The 21,098-nt window shown below is 38.6% G+C and overlaps 1 protein-coding gene across 1 annotated transcript in view; it reads right to left on the bottom strand.

The window, feature by feature from the left end:
• Positions 1-2,377: 2,377 nt before the first annotated feature.
• Positions 2,378-21,098, bottom strand: part of NCK2 (NCK adaptor protein 2) — an 86,400-nt gene continuing 67,679 nt past the window's right edge. Inside the window, exons 5-6 of the mRNA XM_042039696.1 lie at positions 13,014-13,735; positions 2,378-3,748 (exon numbers count right to left, since the gene is read on the bottom strand). Of these exons, the coding sequence (XP_041895630.1) occupies positions 3,554-3,748; positions 13,014-13,735 (917 nt within the window). The 3' untranslated portion in view covers positions 2,378-3,553. The remainder of the gene's footprint in view (positions 3,749-13,013; positions 13,736-21,098) is intronic.

The raw sequence follows: 21,098 nt of genomic DNA on the forward strand, positions 1-21,098 counted from the left end.
AACTTTTAGGATTTAATATACGTTTATGAGACAAGAAGATCTGAATAGAGAACACTGAGCAGAATCATTCAAGTGTGGGACTTCAGAGTTTGTTCATGCAGTCAGTGATGTTAAATACCCAACTGCATGTCTATATTATTGCCTCTTCTCAAAAGCAAAGAGTAAGCAAATCCTTTGCTTTTAAAACACAGTAGGTCCATGTGAGTTTACCTGGCAAGTTCTCAGTGACCTCTTATATTAATCCTTTGCTAATTTGTCCCCACCTAATATGTGATACCAAAAGGGGTGATACCACAAACAGTCAAGATAACTTCAATTGGGAGCTTGTCAACAAGCTCCCAGAGCTAAAATTATAAACACGGATCTCAAATTTCTGCCACTGTGTGGAAAGTACAGCAACTGTTACGGATTCACAGGTCATCCACAGTCCTTCGTAGACACCAGCAAGGTAAAGAAACATTAACAGCTGTACAGGAATAATACTTAAAAGTACAACTTATGCACCTGTGTCAATCAGGTATGATGGCAAAAGCCAGACTGAACACCATAAGGAAAAATCACCACTTCTACTCCATCAGAAATTATTTGAGCCTTTAATGAATACTGCAGGCAAAGGAAGTCAGGTCACCATGACTCAGCTCATATTTTTAAAAAACATCCCCCCCCCTCCCCTAAGCTTTGACAAAGAGGCTATAAGTAGTCAAAAAATAAAGGTGAGGTTTTGTCAAATAATTGAAAGGTATGTATGAAATAGGAAAATAATAATAACATCCATGTCTATTGCCCCTTTCAAGCAGTTAGTACTGAAGATTATTAATGCTTAAGCCAAGTCCAACAAGTGAGATGAAAAGGACAGGAAAAGGTGGCAAAATTTGTATGAATATATCTCATTAATGGTGGGAACAACTGAAGAGCTATTAATGAGCCTGTTGAATGGAAAGCATGCTGATAAAATACACCATGGGAAAAACCCAGGTGAGACCTACTTGAAAAAAAAGAAAAGAAATTACATGAGCTAGTCATTTACAGGTCATAAATTAACTAACTGCTTCCAAAACAAAGTACTTTACAATTCACACCTCAAGACACAGAAGCTGTTTACAGAGGATGAGGTAACAAAAACAAGCAAAGAAAATTTGATAAATCCATTAAAATATAAAGCATATGGCAAAATCTTCATTCAGATGTCTATTTGACTTAGTTCTAAGCTACTAAGACTAGAAAGGAGTTAGGAACTAAGAGAGCTTGTAAAAATGGACTCTAGAAAAAAGTGAAAAAAGATTGCAAGAGGCATAATGAAGGCCCCTGAAACAGGAAACATAGGCAATATTTCAGGAAAAAAATGAACAAGGGGCATGAAACAGTAATTAATCAGTTTACTGAAAAGGTAAACCAATCCCATATATAATTTTTGCAAATACTACCAAGAGACAATGAGACTGAAAAGCAATTCACTCAAACCTGAAAATGCTCATACAACATATGACTTTCTTAATGTTATTGCCATACTTGGTACATGCTTAGATTCACCTAAAGAAAAAACTAGGAATTAGAAGGCAAATCCCTACATTCTCTGCAGAATTCACTCATGAGGTTTAAGAAGCTCACTGTGAAGTCCTTCTGTAGGTAAGTTGTAAACAACTGGTACTTCTCACCAACTTCCTAAGGAAAACTTCTATCTTCTTAGAAGACAGTCATGGGTAGATGCTCTTCAGGATAATGCATGATCATTTTGGATTGCTCGGAATCACTGCTTTCTTTCATTACGCTTTACCAAGCACAAGTGTCACTGCCCAGTTTTTAGTTAATGCACATACAGAAAAATACAGTTTTTAGTTCCAATACAAGCTGTCAAGTCAGAAAACCTTACAGAAATAAGATTTCAAGAGTGGTGGAAAAATAGTACGTGCAAAGAACTTCAGAAACTGTACTTGCCTCTTGGATCTGAGCAAGGCTGCGGTTCATTTGCAAAGGTGCCAGTGCAGTCTCCTGGCAGTGGCATGATTTACCCCAAAGCAAGTCAGACAGTGCTGGTGTCTGCTTAACCTGCTCTGGAGTTATACACAGAGGTAGTTCCACTACTACTGGCTGAAATACAGAATAGGTTAAGAAATGTGTTTTAATAGCAAAGAGGTACCAGGAAACAGGTCCATCTTGCAGTTTTCATTAAAGCTTTGAATGGACTTAATCATCACAGAAACAAGAAACACAGAACTCATTAGACACTGCCTCATATCAAAACTGTCCTCTGCAGTTGCAGATGATTTCTTTTTAAGCCACACAAATTCCAAGACAAACAAATTCATTATTCACCCTATTTCACCTTGCTAAAGTAACACCAGGACTACCACCCAAGGATAAATCCAGTACTCCATCATGACATAATACCTTTTTTATTACAATATCCAAAAAACTGAGTATGCAAGATTTTGAGATCTCATGATCCCTTCTTCAATCTCAGGAATGTGCCATCTAAAGACTGTATATTTAAACCATAAAGGAGTTTAAATGTAAAGAAAAGAGAAAAATGCATTTTCTTCATAAACATTCTGTGTGTCTCTTCCTACCAACCACGCCATCCTCTGTAAAACCCGAAGATTTCCTTCTGTAAAGCAAATATATATATAGTGTTGGTAGCCCGTCCCACCCTGTCCCAAGATCAGTTTTTATTAATCTTCTGTATTAGTGTCAACAATCAGCTACAGATACATATTACTTTGAGAATTAAATACATAATCATTTAATTCAAACAAGCAGAAGGGCAAGAGGAAAAAGCATTATGTGGATGGCACATTTGGTTGTAGATTACCAAAACATTCAGCCTTTACAATTCAATTATTCTTTCTCTAGTAATCAACTTTCAAATAAAATTTCTCTTTGTTGCAATTACAGACCAAAATACACTAGTTTTCTTTTACTACAATCTTACCATAGTAGTTTAAGAAGTACTATTACAAAATGTTTTGAATTAGTGTACTCTTTACAAAGAGTCAGAGAGGCAATGTAATAGCAGAGTACAGTGTAAAGAGTGCTTCTAGGAACTAGGAGATTTTGTATTATCCTACTCGGTGAGCGATATAGCTACAGAACTCACAGCCACAACTGTTATGTCTACTCTCTCTCACTCAAGCAGCTGCAGCTTCAGTGCATTCAAACTGTGCCCGATGTCTCTGAACGGAGAGTTCTGCCTGCATGAGCAGTCTGAACAGATTAACACTGGTTCGAATTGAAAACGCCCCTCCTTGATCTGAGCTAACTATGTAAACGTACACAGGAGAGGGGCGTTTTGAACTCTGCCGGGAAGGTGAGTGCTCGCCATGGCCACCCAAGGGAAACTCTCAACCTGAAGAGAGGTGGTCAGAGGTTAACAAAACTGGAACACAAAAAGATGCAAACAAAAAGAAAGGACAAACAGCAACTGACAGAGCAAACACTTTAGAAAGAGCCTATTCCTTAAGCCTGCTTCAGATATTGCTCTGCTCTATAAAAGTGAATTTAGGACCTAAGGCTTGTAAGTTATAAGAGGCCCAGGTGGCCAAGTCCATCTTCAATGTCACTGAAGTGCTTTCACAAGATATAGCTTTTCCCCGTGTTCACTGGTGAAGATGGGAGCCTTTTTGTAGTGTTCCACCAACTCATCCATAGTATTAAAGCGTCGCTGCCCAATACAATAGACATTGTCCACGAGCTGCACCTTGAAATGTTTGTTCTTCCCCGACGCCTTTAGAGATACTGAGAAGTCACTGGGCTGTTGAGAAGAATTCAAAAAGAAAAAGAAAATTACATAAAAGTGAACAAAATGAAGGTATAATTTTTGGTTTCAGGAACAAACTGTGTCATATAGTTGACAGTAATTTACATAAGTCTTTGTTCCACAGCTCAGTGCTTTAGCTACTTAAGAAACCCAATAGCCTATTATTCAATAAATAATTGCCATCGTTATTAAAGTGTGCAGTTAAGTCAGTTAAGTGAAAGCTCCCCAGATGCACAGTCTGAAGTTGCCAATTACATGACTAAATTGCAAATATTATCTTAGTTACTCAATCTAGAAGCACAAGAATGTCAAGGAGAAGGGAAAATTTTTTATCATGCATGTCTTCCTCACTAGAGTGCCCTGGAGAAAACAGTGACTGCAATACTGCTTGTGCAAGATGAAAATTCCCCATATCGTGACCACTAGAGGGCCGTTCTTGCTTTGCATTGCAAAAGACAAAAACACATGCACCTTTTATCTTCATTATCACATGTATGGGGAATAATTTCTCCCATTGAGTACACTTTCTTTGTAAAAAAAGATAATCTATAGAAGAAAAACACAGGACAAATCTCACCATCACACCACCACCCACAAAAGACAGAATTTATGCACTAATTAAGTTATTCAGGATGTAACAATTTCTAATGATAAATCTCTTCATCCTGGCCATCAGTTGCTTTAACAAGGGAGTGCTGTCATCCAAACAGCCAGAATAAGACCATTCCACTTTCTTCACCACAAGCCACCACAGGAGGGTAGAAAGGACACAATATCCCTTGCTTCCAGCTGAACTGTCTCCAGCCACCTACTGCTGCTAGCTGGCCACAGAGATGGTGCAGAAGCCTGGGCAATAAGGATTTAATGTGCTGCTATGCCTCAAGCACGGACGACCATTCAAGCAGGCAAGCTAGAAAAGGATGTGGCTGGAAAGGGGGGATATGCAGAGGTAAGGCAGCACCTTTCTGGGACCAATTTTCCTGTTCTGGTCCATGAAGACCACACAACACAAAACAGTGCAGGCATGGGAATGGGGTCAAGGAGCAGGCAAGTCCAGTAGAGGGGGATCAAGACCACCAAAAGGCCCTCAGAGCTCCCCCCATTTTCATGAAGTCCAGAAGACTACACATGCCAATTCATTTACATGACAAGCAAGAAACCTAATCCCAGGGAGGGGAAAACTTACCTATAAGAAGGTAGCCCCAAAACGCCTTGGATGTGTCCCCCAGGCCCTCGATACCCTGTTGGCTGGATTGATCCTGGATCCAGGACTGTGGATCTCTTTTCCTCTGCAATATGATCTTTCACTTTCTTCCCTCTTTTCTTTTATTATTCCTCTCACTATTAGAGAATGGGGGCAAAACATGAATTTCTATGCCAAGTAGTTTGCTAATAAAACTCCATGAACTTCTTTTGGACCCTTCTGGTTTTTTGCCATTCTTTGATGAATCTTGGATGCTCCCTTCCATGTAGGAGTGGGATGTGACAGATGGGAGCATGGGTTTGCCCTGTGGCAGCTGTATGGAGGTAGGTGTCACCAGCCAGCAGGAAAATGAATAATAAAAAGCACACACTGGAGTCTGTAACAAGCACTTAATGGAGTTAAGTAATGCCTGGTGCTAGTCTGGAGGTCCTGCTGCAGGGTCTCAGCCCACTGAAGGCATGGCTTCAAGCACAAACTGCTGAAGGCACGTGCCAGGCTTTTGACACAACCTTACTGTGTCCCTTGGTCCTTTCCCACCATGCTGCTTTGGCTGGGCCAGCACTGCAAACCTGAGCTTGTCCAGGTTAAACAAAACCTACCAGCTGGTTAACAGCCCTGCCTTAGGAACAACCCTGAGCATAGCAGAGGACCAAGTGGAGGGGTCAGGAGCCCTCACATGTTACTGCTGTCACCAGACTTCAGGTCATGAAACCACACCCTAAGAGTCCTCTACACTGCATTTGCGAGGGGTCAAATACACACTGAGTGCATACTCATGTCCAAATAAGCTGGAGGACAGCATTTTCTCAGACAGGCTGTCTTTATTCCTGAAATAAAGTGTGTCTCTACCCACACATCCTTCATGTCCTGCCTATCCCAAAATCTCATCTCTTGCATTTCCCACTCACCTGTTTTAGCACTAATGCTTTCTCTGCCTTCCCTCTGACTCCATGCACCCTGCCCACAGCAAACAAAGCTCCTGCCATGCCTGTTGATCTGGCTCTGGTCCAACTCCTCAGACTCACAGCTTGGCTTTGGGCAGCAGCTCTTCCTTTTTTGTAGTGCTAAAGGCAGCAGCAACCTCCCCACACCCCTGGCCCAACCCTCTTCTACTTGAAGCCACTACATTCCAGAGCAACAGGCATCACTTCTTCAAAAATTATTTTATGTAACACCAACAGGATAATTACTTGTTCCATCTACAGTCCAGTGTCACCGGGCCTTGACCGGGTCAGTACAGGCTCCATCAGGAAGGCTTCCTCTGGCATTGAGCAGCCACTGGCTCAAAATACATGGAACACTCTCTGTGACTGCCAGGAGGGGACTGGGAAGGGTGGGGGAAAGTGATGGAAAGAAATGTGCATAAGAACATATCTTTGGTATTTCCAATGCTCCACCCAAGATACATTTTGTGCCTTGTCATCCATCCCCAACTCCAAGCATGAAAACTGCTATTTTAAGCCAGCTCTCTCTGATACTAAGCCCCTGCCTCAGGAGCATCACAAAGAAGGCCGCACAGAACTCAGTGACACTGAGACTGACTTCTTTTCAGCACTTACCCCACTGGGTTAAAGCTAACCTGGCTGTACAAACACTTTGGTGTGGTTAAGGCTCTGAATGCAGCGTGGACAAACCCTCCAGCAGCCACAGCCACACAAGCCTGGGACCTGGTTCCAGTGGTATCTCCACAGTTCCAAGCTGCAGCCATGGAACAGTAACAAAGCACAGGCCCGCACAAACGAAGCTCTGCAGAAGCTTTGGGACCTTGGGCTCACAGAGGAGAAATTTAGGGCATGGGCTCTGGGCAGTGTGCTGATTGCTGGGCCCTGAACACAGGCAGGTCTGTAGGGTCTCACCAAGGACAGACTGAGGCAGCAAGTACAGATTAGCTGGTTAGGATTCAAAAAACAATATCAAATCTTGCTAAGTTCTGCTGCTTCCATGGGTGATGCCTACACCAAACAAAAACCACGAACCAGAAGGCCCTCAATTAAAACAGAAGAACTTACAAATGGGAAGTTCATAATCTGAACTAAACAGATTTGTTTTAGGAACAGGAAACAATGTTATGGCGAAAGTTTAAGTGAAATAATCACTTTGCTCTCAAAAAAGTTTTAATGTTTTCTGACAAAGCAGAGTTGTTTTTAGCCTGTAAAAATTATGAGCTTTCAAAGCTCCTTGTTATCTGTTGAGAATCATTATTTCTAGACCATTAAGGATGTGCTAATGACATGCAGAGAGATGCTGGACCTCTGACCTACTGTCCTATGACCCAGACACTGGCCAGACTTCTATCTTTGTGAAGTGATCCACACAATACATTAAATACTCTTTCTGCCATTTTAATTATAACCTTAGTGAATGAACATTTCTCATGAACTACTGTCTATTCTCCACAACCGTGGAGCCTGCTAGTTAGATTGATACATAAGTAGAAGACGTTATCATATTTTCTGCAGAATATATTACAAAGTTTATTCTTTTCATTATCTGATTTAATTAAAATAAAATGTAAAAAGCGGAAAGGCTGATCTAACTCTTTTGAGAGTCATCATCCGGTGCAAAGAGATGGAAGAGCTCAAACAGCTGTTGCAAAAATCAAAACCCTTTATTGGTCTCAGAGTAGTAACGTCTGTAGGATTCAAGAATGAACAGCAAAAGCAATTGGACTTGGTTTTGTTTTTATTTCAGTTCCTTTCTGCCCTACCAAAAATGCAAATTCATTAAAAAATACTATTTAAAGAAAAATCTAAATAAACTATTGCTCTTAACACTACCATTTTAAAGTCTGCTGGATCAATGCAGTTTGAATTGGTTCCCTGCTGTCCTCCTTGGATTTGCTCCAAGGCTGTTTATTTTATTTACTGTTTAAGCTATTTTGTTCTAACTGCTGGCCAATTTTTCTCTCTTCTCCCTCTTAAATTAATTGCTACATTTGGATGTTTACACACTAACTTTTCCAGGAATAAAAGACTCACATACACCAAAAAAAGGCATATCAGAAGTAAGCTTTAATCCCTTAAGTTATTGAAGAGTTGATGATGCTGCAACAGTTACAGAGCATAGCTTTGTGGCAGGGACCCTATGAGTATTTCTGCACCATCATAATTGGAAAGACCTAGACCTGAAAAACCTAACCTGAAGTGAAATCAATCCCTAAACCAAAAAATTAACTATTAGCTCTAATGTATCTACAGTCCAGGTGTAGTACTACTTTGAATTGTTTTCCTTTCTTTTAACACCTGCTTATATGTAGAGATGATCATAAGCTAGCTGGTGCCCACAGCACATGGAAAACAAAAGGTAGGAAGATGTATCTTTAATTTTATTTCTTTGGTGAGGAACTGAACTATCTTAAAAAGAAAAACCAAAACAACTGAAAACTATTACAAAAACAAGTGATAAAGTAATATAAGGAAAAACAGGTGAAATGGGAAAAAGAGAGTTTCCTCTTACAATCTCCATTTGAGAATGAAACGATAGTTGTATCATTTATTAATGGCAAGGTTGTGAAAAACAGCTCCCTCTGAGAGCCTTTTACTGATCCTGTAACTTATTTCAATTTTTCCCTTTCAATCCACTTCCATTCGCCAATGCCGTTTCTCAAAGAAAGATATTTTCATGCACTCATTCTTCAAACTATTCCTGACCCTTTGAGCTCCCATCAGTGAGCCTGTCCTGGGGCTCCCCAACTCCTTCCACTTCCATACCCAAGTTTTCTCTCACTTCTCCTCTTACTCAATCACCCAGCCAAAAAACTCCAAGTCATGGCTCAAAGATCTGAGGTCAGGCTGGAAAGACATTTGGATATAACCAAATACCATTCTCCTCTCTATGTAATGTTCATGTTCCAAAATCAGTATTACACAGGTTAGAAATATGAATTGGTTCCATCAATCTTCAAGTATAGCTCTAATAAGATTTCTGTTCTTCCATTTAAAATATACCACTAGGATATTTCCTTATTCCTGTTTTCAAAGAAAAACTGTCTCCTCATGTCTGCTGTACTCATCAATCACCACATGTCACAGAACATGACCAATGTTCAGTTTTTAAACAACTGCCACATATCACTGCTTCTATCCAGCAGCTGCAGGATTAAAAGCCCAGGAAAACACAGGGCACTCTGAATGCTACAGAATTGGCACATCAAAAAACATACAAATTCTCAACCTCTACTCCCTCCCTCTATTGTCATTATTTCTAGACAACAGAAAAGCTAAATATGATCTCAAAAAACTGACAAATCCAGTCACACCTACAATCCTCAATATCATTTTAATACATCTACAATCATCAGTATCATCTTTAAACTATACCCTGCAACTCTGTTTAGGATGGGCTACTGTAATTTGAATGCTGTGATGCTACCAGCAGAAGGTAGACATTACTTCCTAATGAATAACTGCCCCTGAAATCATCCAAAAATTTGCATAGCTCAGACTCTCAGAGTCTGAGAAAAATAACACCTTCTCTGCTTCATGAGAAGACCTTATAGGACTATGAAGCACTGGTGTTTGCCTGATCACCAGTTTCGCACCCACCTGCAGAGGAGTGCAAGGGGCCCGCCAAGTTCTGACAGAAGCTCCCTTTGAAGTTTAAGGGTGTCTGCAGCAAAGGCTCTGCTCCGAAGCTGGAGGTGACACACTACTGCTTCCTGTTAGCTACAGCACTAGTGAGCACACTTGTTTCCTGGTGTGAATCTGAACAAAACAACACTCTCCCACCCAAATTTGCTTCTCTAAATCTGAGATCTTCAAAGCATGACAATCACCCACCCAACTAAGACCACCAGTATCAGCCAAGGCCTGTTTGTCTTGGGTTAGGAACTACACAAAGAGAGCAAAAATCTGACCACTGAAGAGCCTGCAATCCAAAAAGTGATTCTACAGAGACTGCATATGTTAAATCTACATTTTTTTGTTCAGGAGTGCTACTTAAATAAGACAAATATCAGGTTTCATTAGCCTGGCAGCCTGCAACAGAAAGAACAAATCAAGCAGTATTTCTAACTAGGCACATGCCCAGTTCTTTTAGATCTCCAAAACTAAGGTGACATTACCGAGCTGTAACAGAGTTGGCAAAAATGTTATCAGTAGGTAACTGTGCCTGTTACATAAACTATGGGCTTAAATGGTTCAAACAAGTTTATGGTTCCAATAATAGTATTTCGTAATTAATGAAGATAATCAGGCTCCTAGCTACCTTATGGAGTTCATCTCAGGTTATTCTCCACTATGGCAGCATCCTGTAGATCTAAGTGTTTCTGAGCAGAATATTTTTGGCTAAAGGAATCTAGCTGTTAGACAAACACCTGGTAAATTAAACCTAGAGAAATATTGTAAAATCTTGCAACTACTAACACCTGAAATGGAAAAACATTACAGTCTCATCAAGTGACTACAGAATAATACAAACCTTCATCTATCCAAGGAGAGCTTTTCATAGCTCAGTAACAAGAACAAAACTGAAATCTAAGTAAAACTTTTATACAGACAAATTTTTGTAACTATGGTGATGGAACGCTACAGAAAACTCTAAAACAGGTCAAAAATCAGGCACAGAATTAGCAGTATGAGTCACAGTTTTATCTATGGGCCTTTCTATAAAGGAATAACCCCTGCATCCACAGCTTTAATAGGTAACACCACAATGTAAAGGGAAGTGCTGGTCTGCTGGTCAGATGAGCAAACCAGAGAGCTGACAACTTGGCTCTGCTCAGTCTGTTCTCTCTAATCAAGATCTTCTGCTCAGATTGTGCAGACACTCCTGGTGACTTTCAGCCACAGCATGAACAACCTCTGTAGTCATACACGTGAAATACAGCAACTGTCAGAAATTTATGAGATATTGCTAAACTCTTTCTTTGTTCCATACATAATAAGTTCGAAATAGATATTTTATGATCCTTTTCTCAATGCTATCAATTATGCCCATTCGCTTATTATATCACCTGTGGCACTTCAGGGAAAAACTAGCAATCCCCAGCATCTTATAATTCACATACATAAACACACCATTAGCATGGAATGATACATAAGGACTGGGGCAGATGAAAGTTTGAGATGCAGTAAATTATTTCTTTAAACCTAATAAAAACTAGAACTCTCATGTAGTACTAATAAAAAGGAGGCATTTACATGCATAACTACGGTTTTTTAATTGCTAAAAAAAGTCTCAAGTACAGGGTTTGCAAGACCAGATAAAGAGTACAAAAAGAAGGAAAAAAGGTAAGTTCCTCAATTCAGCGCTTTTTTTTTCCTGCGGGTGAGCAAAAAACTTGCTGTGATATGAACTGAATAAATTTTCTATTACCTCACTAAGTGTTAGGTGCTGGAAATAGTTTGAAGACCACATGCAAAATGAATCCTTTTGTACTCCAAAGCAATGATTTCTCCAGCAACAGTGCAGGCAGAAAAGTTTGAAACTGCTCTGAATACAAGGATTTAGCGTTATGATGTCACATTACATTAAAAGGTTACTGTGTTCTGTCAAGGCAATTTGTTTATTCCAGAGATAAAGGTAGACTCTTAAGAGCAAAAAACCCAAGCCATAGCATAGTGGTCACTGTGACATGTCATGCACTGAGAAATGGGTGAGCATTTTTGTATTTTAAGTAATGTATCAATTTTTGAACTCTCCTTCTGGCACTTTCCCAAGAAATGAAAGGAAATTGATAGCTATAGTCTCAGGATATATCACAATGTAGCCTCTAGAACTGAAAGTGAGCTTCTACCTGCGGGACAGACATGCCAAGAATCCACCACATCCAGTATGCCCCTGTCAGAAAGCATGTTGACAGAAAAATAATGTCAAAAAAAAAAAAAAAAAAAGGAACTACTGTAATTTAATGATCACCATAATCCTCCAGTGGCTTTCTACATTTCAGAAGACCATGTGTCCCACATCAGTCTTTTCTTCTGTTGACTAAACAAACTTGATTCCTCTCAGCCTCTGTAAATCAGTCATGATTTCTAAATTCCTATTTTATTTCCTGTCTTCCTCTGGTTTATTTTTATTTAATCTCTGTTTTTTTTCCTGTTCTCCTGTGGTTTATTTGCATTTGCCTTTGTTTAGTGATTACAATTAAGCAGAAATAGGAATTCAATTACACAGAGCTTCAAAGAAAGGGTAGTTTGATAGCTATCATGTTTTTTGCAGAGCAAATTCATTAAGGAGAGGTGCCTGAAATTTAATCAGACAATACTGTCTTCAGATAAAAATATCTGGGACTGTTACAAAATCGTGCTTTGTCAATTTTGTCAATGTTACATATGATGTAAGATTCAAATCTGTCACCTTTTCAAAATCACAGTCAAGGGATAATTAAATTTTAGTGCTTTAACTATGAATTCTCTGGCCTCAGCATACATGAAAGTCCTTTCAGCTGAATTTTAAATCTGAACTTTTGGAATTACATAAACCATAATCAGCATTACTCAGATCCCTCTGATGTCATCAAGGCTCAATTTACAAGGCATATGAGCTGCTGACTTGACCCCTTCTGTTGTATATTATAACTACTAGATTATTAACAACTAGATACAATAATAACTTTACCTTATTACAATCTAAATGATCTAAGTAGATCAAAAATACATTAAAATGGGATTTTAACTAATAAAAAAATGATGTAATTATTCAATTAAAAGCAGAACAGAACTGACCAATGTAAAGATTCTATTTGAAATTAGCTTTAAGATCAAATCAATGACCAAATATTCAATCAACTAGAATTATTTTATCTTCTAGTGCTTTAAATTTGAGGATTGCATAAGAAACACATGAAAAGCCAAATGGAAACCTGAAATATTTACCTGCTTGTCCATTAGTTAAAAAACCCCTGGATAATACAGATCACAGCTGTTAAATTTCAGTGTAAATGTCACTGCATTTCACTAACAGATCAATTTGCACAAGCAGGGAGGGTATTGGCTGGTAACGCTGACGCCCTGCTCGCTTCTTTATGGGTGAAAAGACAGGGACCCTGTTAAGTGCTGTGCTTGCTAACCCATGCATGGGGGGTTACAAACCTGTGGGCTGAGCACCACTTACCGAAGATTCACTATCTCTAACAAGGAAATCTCCTTCCACTCCCCTTTCGTTCAGGGCACATTCCGCTTGGTGCCGGGTAACGTTCCCATAATACCACTCTCTTCCAGCAAACCGTCCAGTAGAAGATGGTCCCGTGTAGCTTATCTGAGGCGGATGGGAAGTGTTCATGGTAGGACCATCACTAATGATTACTACATAGTTTTTAGGAACAAGACCGATTTGACCTCTGGAATTTTTACATTTCCACCATTCTGGGTCATTTTCTGGCTTTTCAATGACTTCCATCGTTTCCCCTTTTTCAAAATTGAGCTCTTCTTCTGTGACCGAGCTGAATGGGTACAGTGTCTGAACAATGTGGAGTACTTTGGTGCCCTGGCCGTTACTCATGGAAGCGCCTTTCCTTAGGCTGAGAAAGCTGGGTGAATCTGCAGTTGCCTCCTCAACCTCCTCTACCACATAGTTCGAAGGGAACCAGCCGATCTGTCCATTGTAGCTACCTCTCCACCAGCCGTCGCTGCACTTCTCCATGACAATCACTCGGGACCCTTTAACGAGGGACAGCTCATCCTCCCTCTCGGCGAGATAGGCAAATTTCACGTAGGCGGGAATGTTAAGATCGTAAATCCGGTCGGCGCTGCTGCCGTTGGAAGGGTATTCTGCGTCTGTGCTGGGAGTGGGGGAGGCGTCTCTCGCACTCGTCTTTCTCTTGGTTTTTCCCAAGCCTGTTAAAGACAGAAATGTAAAGTGGTCACTTGGAATGCATGTCCCCAGACTGCAAACACTGGATTTGGTGACATACTGTACCCTCACTTCAACAACAATGCTAAATGAATATCTCTCCTGTAACACTACATAGTCAGGAAATAGCAACACCTTTAAGAGATTCTTGTTAACATCCAGCTGATGCACCATTAGGTAAGGAGCAATTTGTGTTAGGATGACTTCTATTCTCTTCTCAGAAGTACCAGAGTTTAAACACACTTAAACACAGTGATTTCTCACTAGGAGAACAGCTAATCACTGAAACATTTCTGAGCTTGCTGTTATGTATCTTTAAATTCCAGCCAAATCACCATGCCTTTTAATTTTAGAGATGACTTCAATTTGGCTCAAACAAAAAGTGAAAGAAAATCTACAAAAATTAATGAGCAAATAAAAGCAATAGTTTCTCTGCAGATTGTTTTGCTCTCTTTGCTCTGGCAGTACCCAGGCAGGTACAGCTGCAATTCCTTCCAACTGCAACCCCCCATCCAAAATCCACAATTCTTTCACCTAAATTTCATCACATACTGTAACAGCAGAAACCTGAGGATGAGGAAGAGCATTTGCATATGTTTCCCTATAATCTGTAAATTCTGATGTCCTGTCATGGCTTTAATTATAGTGTGAAATACAACACACAGAAGAAACAACAATAACATTGAACACATCGCTTTTTTTTTCTTACTTAGAGGAACCATACTAATGTCTGTTTACATACAGAAAAACTGCATAACACACGTGGTGCACTTTTCAAACTTTTGCAGCAACCCCTGCTTAAGCTTATATATAAACAAAATAATGATGTGAACAAGTAGCCCTCTCTTGTGACATTAAAAGTTCTGAAAACAAAAGATGATGTCTCAGTATAGCACAACCCAACAATACCCAAGATGTCATGCAAGGGACAGAAAGCAAAACCACCACAGAAAGAGGAGCATTTGTACTTTTCTCCATACTCCTAGAGCCTGGCTGGCAGATGAGAGATTTAGTTGAGACAACAGAGCACACATGCTGATTATGGAATACTTAATGGAAGGAAAATAAATAAAAGTACTTTTTTTTGTTTCTTCTAATAATCTCAAATAAGGAGATGTATGCTATTCCGTTTTTAACAATTCAGGCCTACTCAATCCAGCCACTCCACTGCTGGAGTGTGTTTTAATATATTTAACATAAGTATAGGTACTTGCATATACAATGGGGATCTTCAGCAAAGCTGTTTTTTCAGCACAAAACTTCATGCTTATTTCACATAGTCATCTGTACAGCACAGACTAACAGTGCACACATAACCATGCAGGGATCACTGTCTAGAAGGGTTAAATACATTAATTAATACATGGCCTTATGGTCTCAGAATATGGCAGAAAATTCTGATGATCCTAAAGTGTTTCCTGACCTTCCCCAGTAGTGCCTTGTTTCCTGCTGGAACCTGCTACATCTTAATGTAATCCTAACTATATCATTTCAGCCGAGAGCCTGTGGCTGCACTTTCAGGCAAAATGAGGGAGGGCAGCTTATTGTACTAGGGGAGACAATCACAGGAAAAGAGTGTCCAAGCAAGCACTAATCAGAAGCTGGTCAGGGTCTGATCTCTGCCAAGACTGGAAATTTTCATCAGTTTAGAGATCAGTTTTAACCAGAAAGACAAGGATGTCTCGGAACTAATGAGCATTAAATTACAATGATATAAATAAACACAGCTTAAGGGTCATTCTGTTAAGAAAGGGGGGAAATTACTTGTTGTAACTTCATGGAAAGCAAGCAACTGTATTTCAATAGATTCACTCTACATAAAGCCCTCAACTGAGATTGAACCTTCCAGATTAAAAATTTAGGCTTCTTTCTGCACACTATGAAGATACACAGTACACTTCTTGGAATTACAGCGGAAGAACTAATAAAAAAGCAGTAGATGATGAAATAGCTGGCCTAACTAGTTGAAACTCAGAGCACAGAGATAACGGTGAGAAACGGGGATGTAATGTGCGAAGAAAATGCCATAAACTGAATTATCTAGAGAAAAAAATGTTGACAAACAGGTAAAACCCCAAAATTTCTCAAAAAAACCCACTGAAATCTGATAAAGGTATCTAAATATTTAGGGAAAAATTATCATTCAAGCACTTTCTTTCATTTGGAGTTTCATAAATTCCCTCTTTTTTCAAAAACCTTCCAATGGTGCATCTGACATTTCAAATGTTGCTTCCTATCCTCCCCATTAAACACAAGTCATTACAAATGCAGAAAAATTTAAGAAAAAAAAGAAACATAAAGTTTTTATCAATAAAGACAACTGGAGTTCTTTAGTTTAAGCTTAACATTTCATGTGAACAAACTTTTTAAGGCTGACAGCGTGGTAATGATTAACCTTTTGCAACAGCAGCAATGTGCACCAAAGACTTTCCAGTTGGTTTGACCAAAGGAACAAACTATACAGAGACCCATCTGCAGTCAGGCACAGTGAAGGGCACGCACATTATCTAACAATCATTTTTTATGTGAGGTTGCAACATTCATAACTGCGTCCATGACTGAAGAGGAAACAAGTTGTTCCAAGAGCAGAATGCAGAAAATCTGTTCCTGTTTTTCTCCTTATACCTCCTGCTGAGCTATTCCTCCTCTGCCTCCCCCATCTCCTGCAGCATTCACAAAAAGTCCCCCTACTGTATGACAGCTTTCACATCCCCAGGTCCTTCTCATATCTCTAGCTCCCATCTCCAAAATGCCTTCAAAGCATACTCATCTCCCCTGGTGCTGCCATCCTCCCTGCCTTTGTTGGGCTGGCCAGCCAAGCACAATGCCTGGTGCTCCACTGCCTTTCAGCCCTGCCTGGACTGAGCTAAGAGATAGGGTTGCTCTGGCTTCTCCTCCAGTGAGGGACACTAGCAATGACTCTCCCAGGCACAGACTTGGAGAAAACTTAGTTAGTTTATCTCTGCCAGTCTGTCAAGTTTGACTAAAATTGGCTGAGTTATCAAGGATGGACAGATGGACGGACTATGACAGCTGACTGTGACAGCATGACTAGTGCAAGCTTCATTTCCTTAGGAAACAAGTCTAAAAATACAGCTTAGTAGGATGGCTTGTCATAGCTAAGCAAGAATAAAGTTAGGACAATTATAAACTTTGTATATACAATCTGTAACAAAAACCACAACTCCATTAAAAAAAAAGTACAATCTACATGAGTCATCTCTAGAAGAGTAAACACTACCATTACTCACTATGAACAGAAATGTTCACTTACTACTGTTCGTAAGGGGATCGCTATTCTTATGTCCAAATGGAATGAAATCCATATAAAGGATTTAATGGAAAACAAAACATTCAAGCACTTCAGGAGTCACATGTAGAAAAGTTGAATATACTTGCCATCGCAGTGATAGTTTTGGCATTTTTTCTTGTCTTTGTTCTAATGAAAACCTATCTACTAATGAAATACAACTGTGCTCCTCCTATTCTGACTCGTTGGTTACAGTTCACCTGAAGCCATAATCCTTTGTAAAACAGTTGTAAGGAGTAATCTAAAGCAAGAGATTAGCTTTCAAGTGAGAGGAAAAGTGTGGAAGGAAAAGAAATATTGCAAAGCAGCAGAAAGCCTGTTTTGTTACTGCAATTTGTAGGAAGTAACACTATTCACAATTTACAAGTAACCTACAGTAAATTAGTTCATTTTCACTCTTATAAATACATTGCCAAGTGATGTGAGCCGGTATAATTTTTAGGAAATACTACTCAGACAAAGAAAGAGAATCAACTGGTTAACATCATTTCCAGAGAAGGGACCCACTGCAAATCCTCCTCTCTGCAGTGAAAGTAATCCTCTGGTCCCACAGTTAGTCCTAGGGAAACTCAGAAACGTGCCTGTCGCATCACTTTGTGCTGTCTTCCTTTCCTAGCTCAGCTGCAGCTCTAAAGAATAGCTTGTTTTTTGAGCAGCAGGCTGAAGACCAGTTTCCTATGAATTTGCTTCCTGTCACTTAAGTTTCCATTGTGCAAGCACCCCTTCACGACCCTCAGCTTGTCCCTGAGACAGCCTTTCCATTGTACTGACAAGGTCCTTGAGCTTGCACCTCCAATTCCCTCTCCCCACAGCACTTCCAGCCTTCCCACCTCATCCTCCTTAGACTTGTGTAGGAAATGCCTTGAGCTCCCCCAGACCCCAAAGCTCGAAGTGGTGGAATTTCCTTCTGGTCAGTCTCCTTTGGCCCGATGCTGAGACAGTGCCAGTTCCCCTACCCCTACATGTGTCTCCTGCCATGCTGGCCACACTCCTGGACCAAAGCTTGGCTGCCTGTCAGACAGCACAGATGCCCCAACTGCCCAGCCTTCTCCTGCTAAAACTAAAAGGATTTCTCTCTCTCTCTCCTGCCTTCAGTGATGGCACTGAAACAAGGCTGCAGAGCTACAAGCTCTACAAAAATTGGTTCCTAGCATAAACAAGTTTAACACTTGCATAGAAAGGGACTTTTTTTGCCACTGGTAAAAGTTTGTATTCCATTTGCTAATTATGGTTTAGTACTCCACACTACTAGAAAAAGCCTATTTACAAAACAGACAACCTCCTAATTTCACAAAGTTTTATTTGACAAGTCTTTCCATGTTCCTGCAAGCTGGTATCCTCGTCTGAAACTGATGAGTGACCACATTTTGTATTTTAACTGCATTTGATAATCTCCAGAGATGAAAGAGTATTTCCACAGGCTTATCCATATGGTTATTACGTTCTGCTTAAGATTAACCAAACGTTAAAGGTATATGCAGTCAAATTCTCTAGCATCCCCTTCCCAAGACTTCTCCCTAAATTTGTAAAATCTCATATGTAGCTTAACTTTAGACTAAATGCAGTTGCATTTCTTTTTTAAAGGAATTTTAAGTTGATTTGATACCTGACTTTTTCTAAAGTTGATTTGATATTACTGTCTTTTGATTTGATATTAGTGTCTTTTCCATTCTTCCATCTTCTGTATACAAAAACCATTATTCAGTATCAAATGACAGTTTTTGAGAAACTATCGGCAAGTGAAATTAGTGTCATCTGAATTCTCCCAATCTACCTTTTCTAAAATATTCTCTGATTTTAACACATACATTTAATACATAAATGATGAGCAAAAATATTTTTTGCAGCTTACCTGCACATCAAATCAAAATCACAGGACAAAAAAAAGCCAAAAACCCTTTCAGAAAAATGTTCTAATACAAGAAAACTATTGCTTTGAGAAATCCTAAGTGTAAATTTCTAAAACAGAATTCCTCAACTCAGAACTCAATGAAAAAGATCATACCACTAAATATAATAGATACAACTCCTTAAGAATCCTCCAGTAACTTCTTATTCAAATATCAAGAACAATTAAGGATGGACACTCTCCTCCAAAAGTGACCTTTAAGTTATAGAGTACACTGCAAAACCAACAAAAGTGTCTCAATACAACTGAGTTTTGAAAACTACTTTCTCTTTAAGGCACTAGAGTTCTACTAAGTGGTGTTCTTCAAATATCCTGTATCAGTGTTGGAGAAGACAGTTTTAAGTCTAAATATGCAGCTGGAAATATAAAAATGAATGCTGCTGAGTAAAGCTGTTAGTTCTCCCCACAGCAATTAGAAAGCCAACTATTTGTACATTTTCACCTATTTCTGTATTTACATATCTTAATAGATTTTTTTATCATAACAAGTCGGAACTAATTTTTCTATCATGTATTAAACACTTTATGTTTGAAATTGGTTTCCCATCAGTTATTATATATTACTACAAAGCTGTAAGTTGGCAAAAAAAGTAACTTGACCAAGATAAGAGTAAAAGAGATATCTTGAATTAATAGTGCATCAAATACCAAGAAGTACTCTCTTTTATAATCTATTTACAAATACAACAAGCTTTTTCTCAATTAAAAAACTAAATTGTGCTGTATCACCAAGCAAAAACACAGAAAATTATACTAGAGCTGAAAAGGACACATGTACCCCCACAACTCTCACACAGGCTGTCAAAGCATGGGTTTAAAACTTAACAGAATACTTGAAAATTTATTTATAGGAAAAAAAAATTTAAAAAAAGATCTTTCATTGGAAATAGGAATTATCCAGTAACTTTTTTTTTTTTTTTAATATTACTGACCATTATCCTCCAAATTAAAAAAACAACAGCAACAAAAAAACTAACAACAAAACAACCCAAAACAACAAAGCTATTACTTGTAAAAATTTTCATACAAATTTTAATGCATTTTAATTTAGGTACCCTCCCTCTAGAGTAAAATGCTTTTAACAGTCCCACTTGCTTTATGGCTATAAAAAAACCCCAAAGAACTCCATAAAATCATAGAAGCCACACAAAGAACATAAGTACAGTACATTTTTAATGGAAATATTTTAATTTTAACCAATTTTTTTATAGTAATGGGTTTTGTTCTTTAAAAGTAACCCCATTACAATTTGAACTGAAACAAAGCACTCCAGAGTGCCTTATTATTATATTTTAAAACAACTTCCACTAAAGAGCTGAAAGGTTCAAGATAACAAGTTTGAGGCTATAAACTTCAGGGGAAGTCAAATTAACTAGAACTCTCAATAAAAATACCTAGAGCAAAAAAAAATTTCTTTTAAATAATTTCTGCTGATTTCAGACAGTTATATAAAAAGTCAAGAAAGAAATTTCAGCTGAAATTGAGATATGTTTTAGTACCCCCAAACATTAAATCACATTTTACAGAACACCTCTCCTTGTTTTAAAAATTTTCAAAGACAAGGCAACCAGAAATTTTCATTCAATTTACTAATCAAGTGTTTCTGTAAGATGCAGCAGAAACAAGAAAATTCCAAAACTCATTTTTATTTAGAAGTAATATTTAACATTTTAGCCAATTAACATTTTTCTTGTTTATTCTAATAAAATTCCAATTCCATCTGACTTCATATAGATGTAGTTAAAAACAATGATCCTTTCTTGTTTAATAAGTTATTAATCTCTGAATACTGTGACAATGAATTATATTGCATATTAATGCATACAGTTAATAAGTGTGCAAAGTGTACAGCGTCTGTTTTAAAAGAAACCAAAAATTGCACTAAGAAAGAAGCAATTAACTTTTCAGGGAAATTCTTCAGAAAAAACCCCACCATAATGCAGTGTAAATTAAGGAATTCATTCACTCAGTACAGAGATAAACACAACTTCTTGACAGCTGGAATATTCAAAACAGACATTCATTTAGTTTTGTTATTTATTATCGCTTTTATAATTTCAAATTAACTTGTCTTTGCTTCTTTATGACTAAGGAATTCAGCAGACTAAAGTTTCTTCTGTTACACAGA

The sequence above is a fragment of the Corvus kubaryi genome, unplaced genomic scaffold, assembly GCF_017639235.1.
Source record: "Corvus kubaryi isolate FWS band 111438036 unplaced genomic scaffold, C.kubaryi_AGA036_p1.0 133, whole genome shotgun sequence".
Taxonomy (NCBI): Eukaryota; Metazoa; Chordata; class Aves; order Passeriformes; family Corvidae; genus Corvus; species Corvus kubaryi.